Source organism: Carcharhinus amblyrhynchos, chromosome 4, assembly GCF_965287045.1.
Source record: "Carcharhinus amblyrhynchos chromosome 4, sCarAmb.v2.hapA, whole genome shotgun sequence".
In the NCBI taxonomy this organism is placed as follows: Eukaryota; Metazoa; Chordata; class Chondrichthyes; order Carcharhiniformes; family Carcharhinidae; genus Carcharhinus; species Carcharhinus amblyrhynchos.
Genome location: NC_137327.1, coordinates 15,812,878 through 15,825,025, shown reverse-complemented (window position 1 = coordinate 15,825,025; position 12,148 = coordinate 15,812,878). Strand labels below are relative to the sequence as shown.

Genomic DNA, 12,148 nt, shown 5'->3' with positions numbered 1-12,148 from the left:
TGCCACAAGCATTCCAAGTATCTCTCGGAAACTCAGCCATGTCAACAGGATAGTATTGTACACTAGTTTGCGGAAGTAGTCACAAATATTTGGCTGTCTCCTCTTCTGGCTTCTTGCAAACTAGTGAATTCTGTTCTTCTCAGCTTTCTCTCTTTAACTCAAAGCTTTTTCCTCTGCTCTTTTCTTTAACTTCACTGAACAAGACCTTGTTCAGATTCCTGATGTTGTTCCTTGACTTGGGTGTCTTTGAGACTTTGCCTACTCCCTGTTTTTTGCAACTCCTATTCATATCTCTGTCTAGCACCTTCGAACACCTTCCTCCAACTAGAACGTCTTCATATTTCTCCCTGTGTGGGTCCTACAGCTAAGCAACAGCTTAGTCTTCCCTGTTTTATTTTAACTTCTTGAAATCACCACCCCTCCCCCCCCAACCCCGCCTTCAAGAATAATAAAACCTCATTAAAATGCAAATCCAAACTCTCAGACTTTCAGGCAAAATCCAAAGCTCACATTCTCCCTTTCTCAACACATGCAGAAATATAAATTAAACTTAAAGCTATATGCATAAATATAAATAACTTACGCTAGCTCCTAACAGGTTGGGAGTAACTTTTGATTGAATAATGAATTGAAGTTTTCAGTGCAGTGGTAAAAGTTTTACTTGGTTCTGAAATTTGGTCTGGAGAAAACTAAGGTGGACTCTCTTGAAGCCAGAAGTCATAGTGTTGACTTTTACATAGAAAACTTTTACACATGAATATATAGCATGCTTTGTTTCTGGAGGAATATGTACAGGACTACTCTTGCACTGAAATTGCTGCCGAATCCACATTAATGATATGTCTTCATCCAATTCCTAAGATTACTATTATTTTTCTTTTTGCTAAGCGAGGTTTAAAAATTCAGCAAGCATTTTATTTAGCTAATTATGCAATATAGCAAAACCTAAAATTTTGAACAGCAGTCTCCCTAATTGCTAGGCCAAAGTCATAGTTTGTATTCCCGGCTGTATGGAGAGAAGACACTGTGCCAATATATGCTGTGAAATCCCCCTAGTCGCCATAGTCCGGAGCCTGTTTGGATCAGTGCACCTAACTATGAATTGCCCTTTGCATTAAGTTATGTATGGTGGTCACGCAAGAGTCTCACCAACCTTTGTTTCTGTCTCTGAAAATACCCAAACTACTTATCCTATGTTCAATCTAAAAGGCACTAAATACAAATACCTGGGTTTTCAGTTGACTGCAGCATCTGTGGATTTGTTTAAATGGGAACACGAGCATTTGAAATAGTCATTCCTCTAGAGTTTTTAAACTATCTTCAGACACTTAAAAAAATTTGGAACACTTGGGTAAGTTAATGTTTGATAGCCATCATTGCAATAATTGTACGAATGAGTTAAGGTTCCAGTCCTCTGCGTAGAGCTGGCCTTTAGAATTAACTGAAACTGAGTTTGATATTGAAGAAAAAATGTACAAAATGTTTCAGATCAATAGGCTTCCTGAATAAAGATCATTTAACTAAATTTTAACAAAGTCATTACAGATCTGCATTGAATTACTTGATTTGCTCTTCACTCCGGTAATGCCTTACATGCAGTGCACTGATCTAGATCATCTGATAACCTTCAAACAAAGTTTCTCCATCTTGGCTAATCTGCAGATAGTTTACTAAGAAATGGTCTAATTAGAAGTGTATTCATTAGCAGATGCTGTTTATCTATAATCATGCATTAAGCATAATATAGAGGTTTCCCAATTTCATAAAGCACAAAACTTGCTTTCACCTCTTGGATAATTTGCTAATTATGTGGCAGAGTGGGGTCTTTAGAAAATATACATGTAAACTCTTAAAGATAAATACGATGTGTAGCATTGAACGTCATTTCAAATGTGTGCACTGATGATTACATGAAGTTTGTTTAATATTGAGATAAGCAACATTTTTAATTCTTGGTGAAATTTTTAAATTCAAAGTATGTTGCAACCTTAAGTGGAAAGTAATATCAAATTTATTTTTGTGCTTTGAATCATTTTGGTATTTTTTCTGGGAAATACGTATCAGACTACTCTACAATTCATACAAATCAAGGGTGACTTGTGTATTTTGGAGTACAAATTTTATTTTGAAGTTTCTACTTTGAGCTAAAATAAAGTTGCAAGAACACATTCAAAAGAGGGGGTTGTCAGTTGTTTTGACTCCGTACAGTTCACATCTTCTCATGCTGTATTAGCTCAACATTCAACTACATTTCAATATTTATTCATGTTTAATATTTATCCATATTTAAGCGAATGCAAACCGAACAACCTGCTCAGAAAACTCTGCTTGCATTTTGACAGGTATAACAAATTCTAACACAGCAACTGAGACTGCTTTCAACATTCCAAAACAATGATAATATTCCATTAAAAAGTCAATTCACCCTATCTCCCAATGTTAACGGATACTTTAAAAAAAATTCCAGGATCTATCCGTTTTCTTTGGGTCAGATCCTATCCATGTACGATGAGATCCTTCCTTTGGGGTGGCACGGTAGCACAGTGGTAAACTCTGCTGCTTCAGAGCGCCAGAGACCTAGGTTCGATTCCTGGCTTGGGTCATGGTCTGTGTGAAGTTTGTACATTCTCCCTGTGTCTGCTTGGGTTTCTTCTGGGAGCTACGGTTTCCTCCCACATCCTGAAAGACGTGCTGGTTAGATGCATTGGCTTGAACAGGTGCCGGACTGTGGCGACTAGGGGAATTTCACAGTAACTTCATTGCGGTGTTAATGCAAGCCTTACTTGTGACTAATAAATAAACTTCACTTCACTTCACTAAGCTTTGAGATTTTATTTACAGGCAAAGGAGTGACAACATTACTTCCATTCATCTTCAGTGGTAGAGGTAAAAATCCTTTCAAAGTGGATCTGTGCAGTGCATATTGTTTTAAGCATCAGAAGCCAATGGCAAATTTAATTTTAAGACCAATTTTACCCCTGTTCAATGGAAAGATACTTGGAGCTTCTAAAGACAATTGGACATAGTGCACTAACTTATCAAAGCTATATTTTTCTCTTGCTGTTTTTCTTTTTAGTTTTAGTTTAGTTTTCTTTTCCTACATTCCAAGACAGGGTATGTACCAAAGTATGATTCAACAGGTATAAGTTGCTGTCTAATAGTTATAATTTGTGATGGAATTCTGGCTAACTGTTTGACTGTATGAAGAATTAGTTTTTTGCAACTGCCCTGTGCACTCACTTCTAACAATTACCGGATATTGGCTGAATTCCTTCCACAATGATAATCTGAAGAGGTTGGAGCCAATTGAAGTACCGCCAGCACTGCCTATCTTTGGTTCAGCGCCAACTGAGTATTCTATCTGCAGCCATCCTAACCTGCATTGCTTATTCCGTTGCTGGTAAATTTAATGAGCCTTTGAGGAAAGTAGTTGAGTTTGTATTGATTCCCGTTCTCACCAGCCAGTGACAATATAATCCCTTCTTTGTGCTATAACCCATTATTGGCTTGCGCAATTAATCCAATAAGTTTAACTGAATTCTCACTCTTGCTAATCTAATTCTTAAGTTTGAAATCTAAGCCTTCACAAACGTTTTGTCATCCACTTTTAAATTTTAACACCTTACTGATATTGCAAGGTTTGTGCTGCTGCCTCACAGTGCCAGGAATCCGGGTTTGATTACTGGCTTGGGTCACTGCCTGTGTGGAATCTGCATCTTCTCCCCATGTCTGCGTGGGTTTCCTCAGGGTGCACTGGTTTTCACCCACAGTTCGTAAAACGTGCTGGTTAGACGCATTAGCCATGCTAAATTCTCCCTCAGTGCTCCCGAACAAGCGCCGGAGTGTGGTGACTAGAGGATGTTCAGTAACTTCATTGCAGGGTTAATATAAGCCTACTTGTGACACTGAAACTTTTAACCCTGGGGTTTTTGCACTTTGTTTCTGAAAACATTTGAATTTTTGCTGTGCTTTTCTTGTACAATTTCTAAACTCAAGCAGGAGGTGTAGATTAGGAGTTAGACCAGAAACTCTGATCATTTTTTGTCTTTGCCCAGGCTTTTGGTCACAAATATTTTGTGTGGTTCAGTGTCGAAATTTGACCATCAAAGCTCCTTTCATGGAGTGAAACGTCCTATGTGAATGCGAGTTGTTGGTCTCTTGGAATCTGAAATAAATTTATAAAAACTTAATTACACCTCTGGCATTTATGTTTGATTGAACTGGACTAGCCATATAAATACTGTAGCTACAAGAACTGGTCAGAGGCTAGTAATCTTGAAGCAATTAACGCAGCTGCCTTCCTGAAGCCTGTCCACCATTTACAAAGCACAAGTCAGGAATGTGATGTGAGAATACTCTCCACTTGCCTGGACAAGTGCAGTTCCAACATCACTCAAGAAACTTGACACTGTCAGGACAATGCAGCCCACTTGATTGGCACTCCATCCACAAACATTCACTCTCTGCCACCAAAGCACAGTAGCAGCAGCGTGTACCATGTTCAAAATGGGCCACAGGAATTCACCATGGTTCTTTAGGCAGTGGCAGCATCTTTGAAATCCATGACTCCTCCCAACTAAAAGGACTTGGGTAGCAGACCTATAGGGACACCACCATCTGGAAGTTCCCCTCTAAGTCACATACCATCTTGACTTGGAAATATATCACTTCTTTTAGTCTTGCTGGGTCACTCCTTGCTTAACAGTACCACACCACAGAGACAGCAATCCGAGTAGGCAGCTCACCATCAGCTTCTTAAAGGTTATTAGGGATCTATAATAAATGCTGGCCAGCCAGCGATGGTCACATCTGGACATTTTGTTTTTTTAAAAAATCAACGCATTTGTGTCAAACTGATGAAGTTAGTGTAAATATTCTGTATTTCCCCCAGTTGATGGTGTAAATGTTTTCTGTCTTCAACATTTCATGAACGTGGAGGAACTTGTTGCCTGGTACAGTCCTGAGTAACTTTTGCATGATTATGTAGTACGTGCAATAAAGAATATGTATAAGAATTTAATGGAAAACGTAGGCTGGTATTCTATATAATTGTACCAAGATAAACAATAAATAGCCCATTTACAACATTTGCTGCCAGGTTATAGAGTATATGTTTGCAGTTTGGCTAATAACATCAATGTTTTCTCTTTTCTTTCAGTACATCTTTGGGGAGTTCAGCCCTGATGAATTCAATCAGTTCTTTGTAACATCACGCAGCTCTGTGGAGGTGAGCGTGCTCATTGAGGAAAACCTGGAATTTTTATTTCTGTTTCTTGTACAATTTTTAGCTGATGATATGCACTTGATTTTTAAGTTGTGTCTATTAGCTGATTTAACGGATGAAATTTTGACCAAAAACTGGTGCCAGAAACTATTAAAAAGTGGGATGCTGTGCGTAGATGGACAGGCTAAGGGCTTTTCAGCTGAATAAGATTTTGTATTTAAATTATTTGTCATTCCAATCACTCTGAATTTGATATAAAAGCACACATTTCATAAATCAAATCTTAAATACATGTAATGTCAATTTCCCTCTCCGATTTCTTTTAAATCGATAGCTTAAAAAGCTTTATGTGCCATGTGGTGGTTCCATGATGCCGTCTACATATTATAGCCATCACATTGCTGCTACATTACGGTTGTTAGGGCACAGCTTTTTTCATCTTTTTAAAAATGAGAGAGCTAAGTTTTTACATATTTCGGTTAGGGATCTTTCACACGAGTTGATTCGATAGCTACCTCAGTTTACAAAGTTGAGACACGCCCATTTATGTGTTCAAGTAATCTTTAACTTCTGATTTTGAATCAACTTTTGATGTTGAAGAGTTCTTGAATATTTTTAATTGCTGTTCAGTTAGAATTGTGGAGCTTCTTGTAAAAAGAAGAAGTGTTGAAAAGTGGCCAAAGCCTCTTGGGAGTAACTTCTGTTTTTTTTCCTCCAACACTGGCAACTCAGCTCTCTGCACCCAACATTAATGAAGGAGCAGCATAAAGACAGCAGGATGATTGCTTTTCTTTGAGTCATTCCCTGCATTTTAAAAGTAATGTATTCTGTAAAGGCGTGAGGAAGTTTGATATTGTATAGTGCTTACTGATGGAAATGATAATCTTGCATGTTTCAGTCACGGTTTTCTGGATTTAATTGTTTTCATTGTCACTCAATTGTATCACTCAAAACAGGAAGATATGGTAAAACATAATCTTAATGGTGCTTTATTTACAATGAAATACCAAACTTCTATTTTCTGTTTGGCACAGCTCCCCCCATATAATGATAAAGTCTTGCATGGCAGTCAATCAGTGGGTAAGTGTTTGGTTTCAATGTATTTGCTAATATTCCATTGAGTTTGAAAATCTGGAAGGATTTTGGGGCGAGAGTAAAAGTCAATGTAAAATTAACTTTTGAAAATCAAATGAATGTAATAAAATTCATCAATTCTTATTTGGAGCAGTCTTGATTTACAAATATTTGATTTCTTTTGGTGCAAACTAATGCTATTAGCAAATAGTCCCTTGCAATGGGAATACACATTTTTAAAAATAGCTTAAATAAGCCTTTTCGCCTGCAGTTACCAGAATTCTGATTTATGCATATATTGGCTGTTTTTTTCATATTGAGATCCAGGATTTAAGATAATTTTGGAATTAATAAAATTTTAAAAATATATATTTTATTGCCTTTGGCTGTTTGGTAAATATGTCATCGGTGTTAAACCCCTGGAGACTCGTGTGATTTCAACTTAAATCCCAAATGAATAACTGTTTAAGCCATTGCAGAGGGAATTTCTAGACTTGATGTTTGTTCATAAAATTCATAACACATCATTAGCCTTAATGATATATTTTTAAAATTGTATATTGTAATAATGGGTTTTTGGAGCAAGAGGAAGGGGAGTTTATAATCTAGTGGAGCGGTATTTAGGGCTTAAACTTTGCGGCTAATTTTTTATTTTGCTCAAATAGGAGATGGAAATGATTCAGACACCGAAGAAAATGAGTCGGAACCACCTGGATTACAGGGCAACGTTTACAAAGTTTCCAGTACGCTGAATCCACAGGCACCAGAATTTATACTGGGATATCAACCTGTACAGAAATCCTTAGACAATTTGTCAGAAGAAGCTGCCTACAGCTCCATTGACTGCCAATTTGGCGAGGGTAATATTTCTCTGGACAGTGGCAATTGCCAGGGGAATGATGATCTTGTTTACCGAGGGCAAGGCCCAAGGGAAAGGAGGAACAAGAAGAAAAGACCTCCTGGATATTATCGTTATCAGGAAGGTGTGAGTGATACTGGTGTTCCCTCTGAAACATCGGGCCTTGTTAATGGACATGTGTTAAACTCAGGGCTAAATGCTATAAGCCCAGAAGAGGTCGAATTACTTGGCCAGAAAGAGATCCCTGAATCTCATGGAGCTATTTCTTCAAAGGCTAATCAGAGGACTTGTGATAGCCCTGAGAATGATGCGGACTTCATTAGTGGAGCCTTCTGTAATAATACAGTCTCTAGTTCGTTAGATGAGGCCAGGACTGCTGAGCAGCCTGGGTTTGAGCTTAAGGCTAGCACTGAGGCTGATAATGAGGTTAATTCCTCTGAACAGCCTGATCTTTCCGAGACTGGAAGGAGTAGCCCAGTAAGGACAGCTATTGCACAATCATATGCAGGCACAGATATTACTGTGGATGTTAAAAATGACAGTGGACAAACACTGGAATCTTCTGGTGATAGTGCTGTAACACTTCCTAATACTTCTGATGGGGAAGGATTGCACACTGATAGCACAGAATGTGAGCAAGATAAACCAGAGGATGTATATGCAGTTGAGCCAGAGCAGACAGCCGTAGCTCCTTCTACCGCTTCTGCTCCTTTGCCTGCCAAATCCTGGGCTAGTCTCTTCCACAATTCAAAGCCCTCTTCAGCAGGATCTGTGGCCTATGTTGAGGCAAAATTTACACCAACCAATGCTTCTGTTCAGTTACCTGAAAAGCAACCAGAGATAAGAATGGATGTGCCTGTTCCGGTGTCTGAGGATTCTGCAGCTCAACCAATAGCAGGTAACTTATTTTTTTTTTCAAAAGACTGACGTCAATTTACTTGTAATATTCCTTGGATGGTATCAAGTTAAATATTTGGTGATTCGATAGTAAGGTAGTTCCCAATAATTGCTGGAACAGAATCCTGAAGTTTTCCAAAGCTGACATTCCAGTTATACAAGAACCTGAAACCTTGCCTGTCCTAAGCAACTACCTCCTGACTTGTATGTATTGCTGCAGCTGCTATAATGTATAAGACAGTAGCCTAAACTTTGAAAGAGGGAGTGCAGAGACTCCCATTGGTGCTTGCAGAAGACAGGTTGGCATTGACAAACCTGTGTCTTCATACCTGAACTTTGGTCCAGTTGTGGGGACTGTAAGGATTACCTCACTACACGCTGATGCTTGGTGTGCAAAAACCAGTTTATTCATGCTAAAAATAGACTGGATTGTCCATTCAGCATTAATTTGGACAGCAGTGATGAGCTTTGATAGCTAGTGTTTTTTTAATCAGTGCAATGCAAAGTTTTGTTTGTGCACCAATGATCACAATTACTATAGCCAGTGTATCTCATCTTATGGTTTTACATTGTTTGAATCCCAATAAGAACCCCAAATTAGCTCAAGATTTATCTGTATTATTCTCCCATTTGACATTAAAACAAACTGAAAGATGACTTTCAACCAGGAGCAATGTCTTATCAACCACAGTTCCATTTTGTGCTCTGTGCAAGTTGTTGAATAGGCATCAAACATTCTGGGGCTGACCAGCTGTACCCATTTCATAATGAGGGCTGGCATGCAATGTGGCAACAGTCAAGTATATAAGTAAGTGGGATGACATGAAGCTGTACCTACTTTGCTTGAGTACTAATCATTATTATGGATTGGTGCTTTTGCAAACCAGAAAGCATTTGTTTACTAACTTACCATGGTGCTGAATGTACGAACTGCAAAACTAAGTGGTAATGTCAGGAATGGACTGCAAGTCTCACATTAACTCATCTAATTGCCAAGACATGGGAATATTTGGATTTTGGTTAACTTAGAAAAGAAGTAGTATTGATACTATGTAAAGACTGTGACCACTGGATAGTAGCTCATGAATGGCATTTTGGTTTCCTGAGAAAAGTGTTTGCTTTCTCAAGAGTACTCCATAAAAGATGTTAGGGGAAGGAGTCACAGAAAAGTTGCATGTTAAGATCATAATGGGAATGTTTCCATTTTCTTTTTCAAATTTCTCTCTGCCACAAAATCAGTGACTAAATTATAGTTCTATGGATGATGGATCTGACCTTCCACAAGTAGCGTGGCTGGATTGCAGAATTGATATTGGGGATCTAAGGCAGGTCTTTCAAACTCCACATGGCTCAGCAAGGAGCCTACATCTGTATTAACCACAATTATTAATGCAGTGGTGTACTGAGAATGTTCTACTGGTAATTCAAGATGTGCTTACAGCTGTAGTCAGATCAAAACTATAATATTGCAGCTTTACCAGGATAATTTGTGCTCAGGGTCAATTGAAGATAAACCACCCAGGTTCAAAAATAATAGCTTCTTTGTAAGTCTGCTGTTGTGTAGGCCCTTATTTAGTTCCTGTTTAACTGATTCACTTGCACGTATTGATCTGTAAAATATTTTGCTTTTTTTGTGGTGTAGCTGAACCTACATCAGTTGATAGCTGGAAAGCTGTAAATCAGTATCCACTTGTGATAAGTTTTAAAATTTTAATCAGTATCCATCAGGGGCCAGCTGTGCAGAAATATTTTTGCGAATCCATCAAGGTCAGCATTTATTTACACGTAAATTCACATTTAACTGCTCAGTTCAATAGTTGCACTTTACTGTTGCCACAAGATGGTGCTAATAACTCACAAATTGTTCTTGTGCACCTTGTAATGCCAGTGATAATTTTTTGTTTGACCTCCACCAACTGGTAACAGTTTCTTTAATTCCTCTACTATTGTTTTGCATCCTGTTATTTCTCATCAGTCACTCTGATTTATCTTCTCCAAAGATGTTTTTCTGATATGGCCATTACTATTTCACAGATACGCATATGTTTACGTTTCAGTGATAACTCCCAAGTAAACCTGACCGATTCTCGTCATGGATGTTGATTATATGTTGAAAGGATTAAGTAACGAGACATCCTCATCTTTTTCATCTTCCAAAACTTGCCGATTGTGTTAACCTGTTACCAAGTTTAACTGTTGCTCATTACTAGGAATCAGCTTGTTCTACTCCAGCCGTTTCAGCTCGTTGCACTGCATTATTTTGTCTCCCATGCTCTATCGCAGCGGTCTCCAAACTCCGATCCAATGCAACCCGCTGTGGGCCATAGTTTGGCGACCCCTGCTCTATCGGATACTTTCTAATAAATGCACTTCGATTATCTACTCAGTAGTCATCTTTGAACAAACATTGCTTTTGTGTGTTCTTTCTTAACAAAATTGCACATGCTTCAGATTTGCTGTTAGATCTGTAGAGTCTGTATTTCTGAAATATTGTGCTGAAGAAAATACAGCAGCAGCTTAAAAATATGAATGTTGCCTACAGTCAGGATAACAGGATGGATTCCAACAAACTTGGAAACATTTTCTTGATATGGCTCCATCTATTTGGCCAAAAGAGTGTGGTTGGCAAGTACCTGAAAAGTGTACCATGGTCTGTCTATAGTATATCCTTGCTCTTATGTTGTTTTAAAAGTGTTATGTTGGTGTGCTTTGCATATAGTGCTAGGATTGAGGAAAGCTTAAGTTAATGTGTTTACCTGTCCTTGTGTTTCTCAGTCTTTTGGCTAAGGTCAAGTGTCAGATCAATCCACAATGGAGTGCATAGCTTTTTCCTGTCAGCTTGGATCTTGTGTGTTTCTCTAGAATTAATTTTTGGAGCAGTCAAGGAGATGGCTTGTCCTGTCCATTCTGCACATTGGTTTTGTAACTTTAAGAATGCAATAAAAAAATTTTTTAAAAACAAGTTTATCCTTCCAATGGGCAAATTGAATTGTGTTGAGGATAATAAATGAGCGCTACCAGCAATTTGTGTGCTTGATTGCAATTTGGGTTTCAAATTTTCAGTAAGAGTCTATCAGAGTCTATTATGTTATTACTGTTTGTGGTGGAATTGTTTTTACATGGGATGTGGATGTATACAAACTACATGGAAGTGTCTCTCCCTGATTAACTTGTTTTTGGATCAAGCTGAATAAACAATTCATAAAGTTGGATATCAATATAATATTGTATAATATCAATTTTTATATGCTACACCTGCAAGATTATTAGTAATGTAATATCCATTAACTGCCCCAGTACATTGAGCACTATAGGCTATGCCACAGGGTGTTGAAGTGCAGATTTGTACTTAGATATCCCAAAGAAAGGCAATTCCTAAACAAAGCTACCTGCATAAATTGAGACAGTGAATCCACCTGTAGAGCTGTTACCATATTTGCTAGCTGCCTGAGTCAGATAATGGTAACAGAGCTAACAAGGAAAAAAATATTTTTGTGCAGTGAGGGTACATAGTTATGAGACAGGGGAGTATGCAGATGTATAATAATAGTTATACCAAAACTGTTAAGCATGTTTAACCAAGTTTTTAATATATTATGATCAGTACGCGTTTTGAGGACCAGAATGAAAGTGGCCTCCACGGATAAAATTGAATTCAGTATATTCTTATAATGTGATTCTTTTTCTTTCCATATCTATAGAACTGCTGGAAAATGTGAAACTGGTTCATAAACCAGTGTCCTTGCAACCTCGAGGTCTGATCAACAAAAGCAATTGGTGTTATATCAATGCTGTATCCTTAAAATCTGAATACAACATGACAGCTAATATCCAACTATATATATATATATATATACCCAAAAGACTGTAATGTGAGCTCTAGTGTTGAAACAAACAACGTAATATGACTTGAACATGTTTGTAGCATGGTGGTGGGTGATAAGTTAAATTTAAAATAAGTAATTGTGTGCCACTGCAGTAGGCATTGCTGGGACTAACTAGAAAGCAATGAAGGTGGTCAGGAAGGCGAATGGGATGCTGGCCTTCATAGCGAGGGGGATTGAATATAAAAATAGGGAGGTCTTGCTGCGGCT

The 12,148-nt window shown here is 38.0% G+C and overlaps 1 protein-coding gene across 1 annotated transcript in view; it reads left to right on the top strand.

Moving 5' to 3' along the window:
* usp10 (ubiquitin specific peptidase 10) overlaps positions 1–12,148 on the top strand; it is a 69,176-nt gene that overhangs the window by 23,026 nt on the left and 34,002 nt on the right. Inside the window, exons 2-5 of the mRNA XM_080186733.1 lie at positions 5,159–5,227; positions 6,259–6,304; positions 6,964–8,055; positions 11,756–11,847. Coding sequence (XP_080042859.1) covers positions 5,159–5,227; positions 6,259–6,304; positions 6,964–8,055; positions 11,756–11,847 — 1,299 coding nt within the window. The remainder of the gene's footprint in view (positions 1–5,158; positions 5,228–6,258; positions 6,305–6,963; positions 8,056–11,755; positions 11,848–12,148) is intronic.